The sequence below is a fragment of the Aegilops tauschii genome, chromosome 7, assembly GCF_002575655.3.
Source record: "Aegilops tauschii subsp. strangulata cultivar AL8/78 chromosome 7, Aet v6.0, whole genome shotgun sequence".
NCBI classification, from domain to species: Eukaryota; Viridiplantae; Streptophyta; class Magnoliopsida; order Poales; family Poaceae; genus Aegilops; species Aegilops tauschii.
The window spans coordinates 300,581,261-300,589,782 of NC_053041.3; the positions used below are offsets into that span (position 1 = coordinate 300,581,261).

Genomic DNA, 8,522 nt, shown 5'->3' on the forward strand with positions numbered 1-8,522 from the left:
AGGATCCAAAACTCACTTATATTCATGGAAACATAATAAGGTTCATATCTGAAATCATGACACTCGAATCATAGTGACAAGCATTAAGCATATCAAAGTCATAGCAACATCAACCTCAGAACAATGTGGATACTAGGGATCAAGCCCTAACAAATTGACTCGATTACATAACAAATCTCATCCAACTCCATCACCGTCCAGCAAGCCTATGAAGAAATTACTCATTCCCGGTGGCGAGCATCATGGAATTGTTGATGAAGAAGGGTTGATGATGACGACAGCGACGAATCCTCCTCTCCGGAGCCCCGAACGGACTCCAGATCAACCATCCCAATGAAGAACAGGAGGTGACGGTGGCTCCGTATAGTAAAATGCGATGATTTCTTCTCTCTAATTTTTTTCTCTCCGCAAGACGATCTTTATGGAGTTGGAGTTAAGGCAGACGGAGGTTTGTGGGATCCGGGCGCCACCTGAGCTCATGGCTCCGTGGTGGCCCCCTCCAGCAGAGCTTTTTGCCAATAATTTTCATATATTTCAGAAAAAATCTCCGTAAAATTTCAGCTCTATCTGAGAATTTTTATTTCTGCACAAAAATAACACTATGGTAGTTATGCTGAAAACATCGTCAGTCGGGTTAGTTTCATTTAAATCATGCAAATTAGAGTCCAAAACAAGAGCAAAATTGTTTGAAAAAGCGGTTACGTTTAGGACGTATCACTGCGGTGGCAGTTCCAACAAAGTATTTTCATTATGCCCGGCAATCACCCTCTAGGGGAGCCGCGCCGGTTCAGAGAAAACTGACAACTTGCAACATCAGCACATCCAGTCATGCATAGGCTGGATCATAGCTTCACTCAGACAAACATCAAGACCCATGCATGCATGCTCCTCATGCAGAATACGATGGATAAAAAAGAATCATACGAACACCTGGGTACAAGCACCAGGAGACTCGCAGCAGAGAACGAGATACCAGCGACAGCACCTCTGGCGCCGTCATGGAAAAGAGAGACCGGCGCACACGCCGCCACTGCGTAGGCGACTGCCGGCGGGCCGGCTAAACCCTAGTCGCCTTGGATATCGCCTCCTACGAGAAGAAAAACGCTTTGCCTGACTTGTAAACATACCCAGCTTTGATGTGTACATTTTTTATACTTCGTATATTCTACATTTTTTATACATGTTTTTTTGAGGGTGAAACATTTTTTTATACATGTTAACATATTTTCTCAACCGCGCCCTACAGTATCGGTCAAACCCAATGGGCCGGCCCAGTCGGGAGTTCTATTTGCGCAAAACGCGTCTCCCGGTTGTCAGCGAAACGTCACCGACCGGGCCAGTTTCACGGGCCTGTTCGTCCCAACGGTTCCTGCGTCAACCCACACATCACGACGGCATCAGACTCCTCGCCGTGAACGAGCCCCATCAACCCCCAATCGACAGCTCGGCTGCTCCTCTCCCAACCATGGCGGCCGTGGCGCCTACCCCCGACAACCTCGACCCCCCGCCGTCCACTCCTCCAAACACGGCAACCCCTCCTCAGGCCACCGCCACGTCCACCCCGCCGAACCCGGCAACCCCTAATCCCCCGGCCTCCAACCCCACGATGTCAAGCCCTAACCCTAACCCCGCCCCCGCCCCCGCCCCCGCCCCTCCGGTCGTCCTGCCGCCGATGCCCCCTGCTCCGGTATCCTTCGCCCCTTCCTTCCGGCCGCTGGGTGCACCGCCCCCGCCGCAGGTGCAGCAGTACGGTGCTATACGTAATCCGGGCTACCTGATGGGACAGCCGATGCAGCCGCCAGGCGTGCACCACGTGATGCGTCCGCCGACCATGTACGCGCCCCAGCCGGGTCCGTACATGCAGCAGCCGGGCGTCGCCGTTCCTCCCGGTGGGTCCTGTTCTCCATCCATCTCTAGGCTTATACGATTGAATGACAATAGATTTATGCTTCCGCCGGATTGTGCCTGGGAAATCTCCAGACGTTCCATGTGCTGTGCTGTAGGAAATCTGGTGGAATCGACTGGATATGTCTTTAACGCGCGGGTAGGATCTGGGATTAGGGTTTAGAGGTGGGATGCGCCTGATGCTAGTGATTTACAGTAGTGTTTAGAGCAACTGGCATCCCCTCGCTTGATAACGATGACAGGGTATTTCTCTGCTACAGCGGTGGTCGTGCCGGCCGTTACTCCCTTCAGCGAGAGGTCCCGGCTCATGTTTGATTCTGCTGCTCTAACTGAAGCTATAACAGATCATTTTCTCCCTCACTGCATGTGGTATGCTGAATGTTTGAATTTGAACTGGTTATATTTAAATTGTGTGAAATTGATTTAAATGCTTTAGCTTGCCGTTTAATTAGGCTCGGTTTCTGTATGTACTTAGATCCTTCGACAATGGGTTGTTCAAAAAATGGGCTAAGGTACCATGATTTCTTGTCGCTTAATTTCATGTCAAGTATTTCTTGCTTAATTTGGTTTGAATTACTTTTATCGTTAATAAGAAGTTTAGAGTGAGTGACACATTTGCTTAAGCTTTTATATCTTGAGTAGTGCAATGCAATGGTGTGAGCTATCCCAAGTTTTGCAAATAACCAATACAAGTACGTTATCCTGCCTAATGGGCGCTAAGAGGTAAGGTTAGCTTTCCCTAGTTCTTATTTTATTTGAAAATAATATTGTTTTTCTGTCGATGTTCATCCCGGTTATTCTGAATATGCAAGATACCTGCTTATCTAGTGCTGCTCTTCTTTCCTTGTCTTATGCTAGCTTACATATTTTTAAAGGATTAGTGTATGCTCTGTTTTCTGGACTGTTACTAATGTGGCAGCATAGATGTTTGTTTGTTTCTCTCTTCAGGTGTGCATCGTTTTGCTGGACCATATACTATGATGCGTCCATGTTTTCCTCCACGCCCAATGCCTCCTGTTGGTGTTGTGCAAATTCAACGGCCAGCAACAATTCCTGGAATTCGTGGTGCTCCTCCTATGGTAGCCCCTCCTGCCAGACCGCCTGCTCCAGCTGTCACACCCGTTGACAAACCACCAACTGCAGTTTATGTCGGGAAGATCGCCCCAACAGTGGACAATGGTTTGCTTCTTTCACTTCTTCGGGTATATCACCTTTTCCCTATTATTTTTGTAGTATATTAACATGGCAATGTCGACTTGTACATACTTTAGTCAGCTTTTCTGTTTATGCCATCAAATGCTTTTAGCATGTGTGTTTGAATGTTTTCCCATCTTCAGATTTGTGGACCTGTCAAGAGTTGGAAGCGCACCCAAAATCCAAGTAATGGCAAACCAGTAGCGTTTGGCTTTTGTGAGTTTGAATCTGCTGAAGGCATCCTTCGTGCGACGCGGTTGCTGAACAAATTGAGCATTGATGGGCAAGAACTGGTGGTATGCATCATTCTTACATATTTCTCATGATTGTGGAATCGGTGGATTTGATAAATATGGGAACTAAAATGTAATTTCATTCGGAAGGATAAGGACCTGCATATAACCTAATAATCGGACATCAGTTGTTTCTAACAAACTCTTTTTTGTAACAAATTGTTACATATTTCTTATGATTGTGGAATCGGTGGATTTGATAAATATGGGAACTAAAATGTAATTTCATTCGGAAGGATAGGACCTGCATATAACCTAATAATAGGACATCAGTTGTTTCTAACAAACTCTTTTTTGTAAAAGCTGACAACTGTTTGTAAACTGATTCTTAGTAACTTGCATGTTCCATGTACAACCAAAGGGAACTTATTGAATTTTTATGTCTTTGTCGCTCACATGTTGGCTCCAGACCAATATGTAAAAATATGTTTCACCTGTTGGATTGATGGAAAATGAGGGCCCACAAATTCTAATTCACAAAGCTTAATTCTTATGTACTGGAACCCTGTGCCGAAGGATTAGAATAATACTTTCCTTTTGCTTCCATGACGTTGTGTTAGGGTATTAGGGATTAATTTTTGAAACCTTGTAGCCTGAAGGCATCCTAGTCATAGAATGCTTGTTTTACCATCATGTGCATGTTTTTAGACATTGTACCGACACAATAGATGCTTTTGTCCATAGGTGAGATACGCTACCCAACATTCAAGTGGTAGCAGATAGACCAATTAAATTTCTTGGTTGTTTGGTGTGAAAAACACCTACCCTAACCTTTCTTGTGTACCATTGTTCAGTCACTGAATTATCTGTTACTGTGTGCATAGGCAGAACTTGTAAAGGACCCCTCCATTTGATTGTTACAGTTTATTTCTGTGCTAGTGCCGTGTTCAACCAGCATTTGAATTGGCCTGCAGTTTTTTTTATCAAGGATTGCTTAAGGAATATGTTTACTTTGAAAATCCTGCATGATGTAGTCTAATCACATTTCAAGGAGGCCATCAAGATATTTTTTTCCCCAATTGGCATGGTTAGACACTTTTTGTGTTGCCTGTTAAATATATGTCTAAATCTTCCGTATGTTCTCTCAAAAGTAATGATAATGTTATTATGCCTCCCTATATATTTTTTGAACTCTCCTTATATTTTATTTCAATGCAAGGTTAATATTAATGATGCCACCAAAGAGTACCTGAAGAAACATGTTGAAGAAAAGAAGAAGGTACATGAGAACACCAAAAAGGAGGAACATGAAGGTGGGGATGGGACTTCTGCTGTTGCTGAAAATGAATCATTGAAGCTTGTTTCTGGTAAAACAGATGAAACAGAAGATTCCGGAGATAAGGATAGTGAAGAAAACACCAAGAAATTTGGGATTGTTACAAATGAAGATTCTGAGGCTGATAAGGCTGCTGCAGAACTAATAAACAGTATTATTGAAGAGTGGTTAAAGACTCGACCCCTGCCGCCGCCACCACCACCCCTGCCGGTTCAACCATCTGCTGACATCTCATCCAAACATAATAACGGGGAGTCTGTTGTCGACATGGCAATGACTGGTATGGAATAATGGTAATAGTTTTTTGGCCAAATTTGCATTTGAATAATATGTATTTCATCACTGCTGCAGATTCTGAAGATAATGATGATTGTGTTGACAAAAGGACAGTTGGTGAAACTGAAAAGACAGAAAATGACTCTCTTGATAGGAGGAAAGATAAAGAGCATGATAAGGAGAAGCAGGAAAAGGAAAAAGAACTTCAAAGATATGAGCGTGAGCGTGAGCGAGAAAGAGTCAGGAGGGATAGAGATAAGGAACTCAAGCATAGAGAAGTGGAAAGGCTGTACAAAGATCACCTTAAAGAGTGGGAATCCAGGGAGAGAGATAAAGAATATCAAAGACAATACGAGAAGGACCGTGAGAAGGAAAAAGAACGTGAACGCAAAAGGGAGATCATGAAGCAGGAAGATGAAAGCGACGAAGAGGATTCGAGGAAAAGAAGACGAAGGAACAGTAACACACTTGAAGAGAGGAAAAGGCGGAGGCAACGCGAAAAGCAGGAAGACTTGGCGGACAAATTAAAAGAGGAACAGGAAATTGCTGAAGCAAGGAGGCGTGCAATAGAGCTGCAACAGCAGGCAGATGAAGCAGCTGCGGCAGAGTCTGCTATATTTATGGAGGTTGATGGTGATGACGGGAAGGAAGCAGATGCACCAAACAAGCCGATTGTTTCAGATGATGATAATGTTGTCAGCAGTGCTAATGGTGTTGATGCAGGTAAGTAAATATTTCCTCACAAAGTTTATCACATTAGCTACATTCTAGTTCCAACATTTTTGCATCCATTGTACAGATGATGGCAAAACTCATAAGGACTGTAACGGTGATGAAGCAAGTATGGTACCTGGTCAAATTCTAGATATCAAACAAAATATCAATGCTCCAGCAAAAAAGTTGGGTTTTGGTTTGATTGGCTCTGGTAAACGGACATCTGTTCCATCAGTTTTTGCTGAAGAGGATGACGATGATAATAAGGATAAACGGATAAGACCTTTAGTACCTATTGATTACTCCACTGAGGAATTGCAAGCTGTGGAGGCGGATTCTTATTCTGATCAACCCAATAATATTGTAGCAGCTGCTGAGTTTGCTAAGCGCATCTTGGTATCTAATCAAAAGGAAGAGCAGCCTGAAACCGAAAGGAGTAGGAGAGCCATTGATAGATCGACCCTAAGGGATAAGAGTCGAAATGATGAAGATGGTGCACGTCTTGGTGATGACAGAAGAGAAATGATGCATGATCGAGACAATGATAAGCCCAAGTTAGAGAACAAGAAAGTTTTGGATGCAAAACAATTGATTGACATGATTCCGAGGACAAAGGAAGAGCTTTTTTCCTATGATATTAATTGGGCAATATATGAGAAGGTGAATTATTTTTCTTGACCTTGTATTTTCAGTACTCAAAAGTTGGGTAATGTTTTGTTTCTTCACCCATTTCAAGTTATTTTTATGTCATATCTTTGTGCATGCATGTTATTTCTTTGATGTTCTGTGAGGTCTTTATGGAAGCAGTTTAAGTATGTTTGCCAGTGGTTACGAAAAGAAAAACACACACGATGTAGTGCTCAAACCATTGCAGATCTGAAGATATATTTTCCTGAACAGATACGAGATCCACCACATAATTATTTCATTAGTATAATGTTAAACCTGTTATTATTTTCATTCCGGTTAATGTGCATAATTCACAATTTGATCTGAGAGGCACCATATGTTGGGTACACAAGTGTAGAGGTGTGTCAGATGGTTTTTACTCTGAAATATTTGATTTTGCTTTCCCTGTTGTGTTTGCGGTGTGGTTGTATTCAACACTAACATCATTGTTCTTTTGTGTCAGCATGAGTTGCATGATAGAATGAGGCCTTGGATCTCGAAAAAGATAATCGAATTTCTTGGTGAGGAGGAATCGACTTTGGTGGAATATATTGTCTCGTGCACCAAAGATCATGTCCATGCAGCGAAAATGCTGGAGCTCCTACAGTCAATTTTGGACGTCGAGGCTGAAATGTTTGTCCTTAAGATGTGGAGGATGCTAATATTTGAAATTAAGAAAGTTGAAGCAGGACTATCAGTAAGAGGGAAGGCTTGAAGTTGAGGCAACTGTCTTGTATAACATTTTCTGCTTTTTGTCTGCAACTGTTTTCTTACTTCTAAGCTTATGTTGTAAGACAGCTGCTGTAAACATTTGAGTGAGATCGAATTACTGGTTCCCATATGTTCTGATGTCTATTTTAGAAATGTATACATAAACTGTTGATGCTCAATATTTGATCTGAAATTGCTGCGTCTTGCGCCCTTTTATTGTTTCCAAGTTCCAACAGGTGATTGTAGAATGTGTTATAGTGATAAGAGTACATTTACTCATTCAATCTGTACCAACTTGATTTTCTTTGCACATGATGTACATGGTGAAAATTTTCATGAGACTTTGAAAGTGTACTTGTTTTACTTCAACAAAACCGTGGAGAAAAAAAAACAGAGAGCACCTGGTTGGAGAAATATTTTCTGGACTGTTCCACTCAAAATTCATGTAAATTTCCTATAAGAAATCTAACTTCTTCGCCTTGTGTTTGCAATTGTGGTATTCTATTATAGGGTGAGTATTGCGAGCTGAGTAAAATGAAGCCACCACATTGAATATATCATCATATATTTCGTGTAAGAAATCTAACTTCTTTACCTAGTGTTCGCAATTGTAGTATTTTATTCTAGGGTGAGTATTGAGAGCTGAGTAAAATGAAGCCACCACATTGAATATACCTATGAGAAATCTAACTTCTTCGCCTTGTGTTTGCAATTGTAGTATTCTATTCTAGGGTGAGTATTGAGAGCTGAGTAAAATCAAGCCACCACATTGAATAGAGATTCAATATTCCTATTCTACTTATGATAATCGCATGCTCTTGTTTGGACTTTAGAAACTTGACAATATTATTTGTGACCTAAAGAATCTGTCATTTTGATCATGAATCTTTGAAAACATATTAAAAGTCAAGCAAAACTGAACTGTACACATGCTAAATGGGTTGAATTCATTGGGATTTTTCTTTGTGTCATTGGACACAAGAAAGATATAGAAATGGTATTGTTGATGCATGTCTCGTCTATATACTATGCTTTCATAACTTGATTTTAAAATATTTGATTTGGAGACCATCAAAGATCAATATGTGCATGGTACTGAATTTAAAGATGTATTGCAGGATTTTAAAGATGGAAGAACATGGAACAAGTTCGTCAAATGATTGTTTTGTGTTCTGTGCTAACAATTTGCATTCCAGCTAGCTTTGTTCATCTTTTATTGTTGCAGGAGGCGCATGGAGGAAGATCAATGGGACACTTTGGCGTGAAGAAGATGGAGGCTATATTTGCTACACATTTCTTTTGGCCAAAATGAAACGGAAAGTTGATCATTTTGTTGCTCGCTGCACTGCATGTCAAAAAGTAAGTCACGACCTAATCCTCTAGTTTATATATGCCTTTGTATGATACCTAGTGTTTCATGGGAGGACATATCCATGGACTTTGTTTTAGGTTTACCTTGAACAAAGAATGGGAGGGATAACATA

General features: G+C 41.6%; 1 protein-coding gene across 7 annotated transcripts; it reads left to right on the forward strand.

Moving 5' to 3' along the window:
* The first annotated feature begins 1,373 nt into the window (after nt 1-1,373).
* On the forward strand, nt 1,374-7,231 carry LOC109735093 (RNA-binding motif protein 25). 7 transcript variants are annotated; one of them, XM_073503149.1, is made up of 11 exons: nt 1,428-1,889; nt 2,004-2,070; nt 2,166-2,274; nt 2,381-2,417; nt 2,548-2,628; nt 2,854-3,107; nt 3,243-3,395; nt 4,552-4,948; nt 5,020-5,667; nt 5,744-6,318; nt 6,791-7,231. In XM_073503149.1, exons 6-11 carry the CDS (start codon nt 2,883-2,885, stop codon nt 7,040-7,042), a joined length of 2,250 nt encoding a protein of 749 aa, XP_073359250.1. In that variant the 5' UTR covers nt 1,428-1,889; nt 2,004-2,070; nt 2,166-2,274; nt 2,381-2,417; nt 2,548-2,628; nt 2,854-2,882; the 3' UTR covers nt 7,043-7,231. The 7 variants fall into 7 exon arrangements, with proteins under 7 accessions (XP_073359248.1, XP_020149879.1, XP_045087788.1 ...); XM_073503146.1 differs by lacking the exon at nt 2,004-2,070 and having other exon boundaries at nt 1,412-1,889; XM_073503148.1 differs by lacking the exon at nt 2,548-2,628.
* Nucleotides 7,232-8,522: the final 1,291 nt, after the last annotated feature.

Bases quoted from the DNA above. Each gene is read 5' to 3' on its own strand.
- LOC109735093 (XM_020294290.4), top strand. From the start codon at position 1,466: ATGGCGGCCGTGGCGCCTACCCCCGACAACCTCGACCCCCCGCCGTCC. The intron at 3,396-4,551 runs GTATGCATCATT...TTTCAATGCAAG, and splicing joins TTGATGGGCAAGAACTGGTG to GTTAATATTAATGATGCCAC. The intron at 4,949-5,019 runs GTATGGAATAAT...TCACTGCTGCAG, and splicing joins TGTCGACATGGCAATGACTG to ATTCTGAAGATAATGATGAT.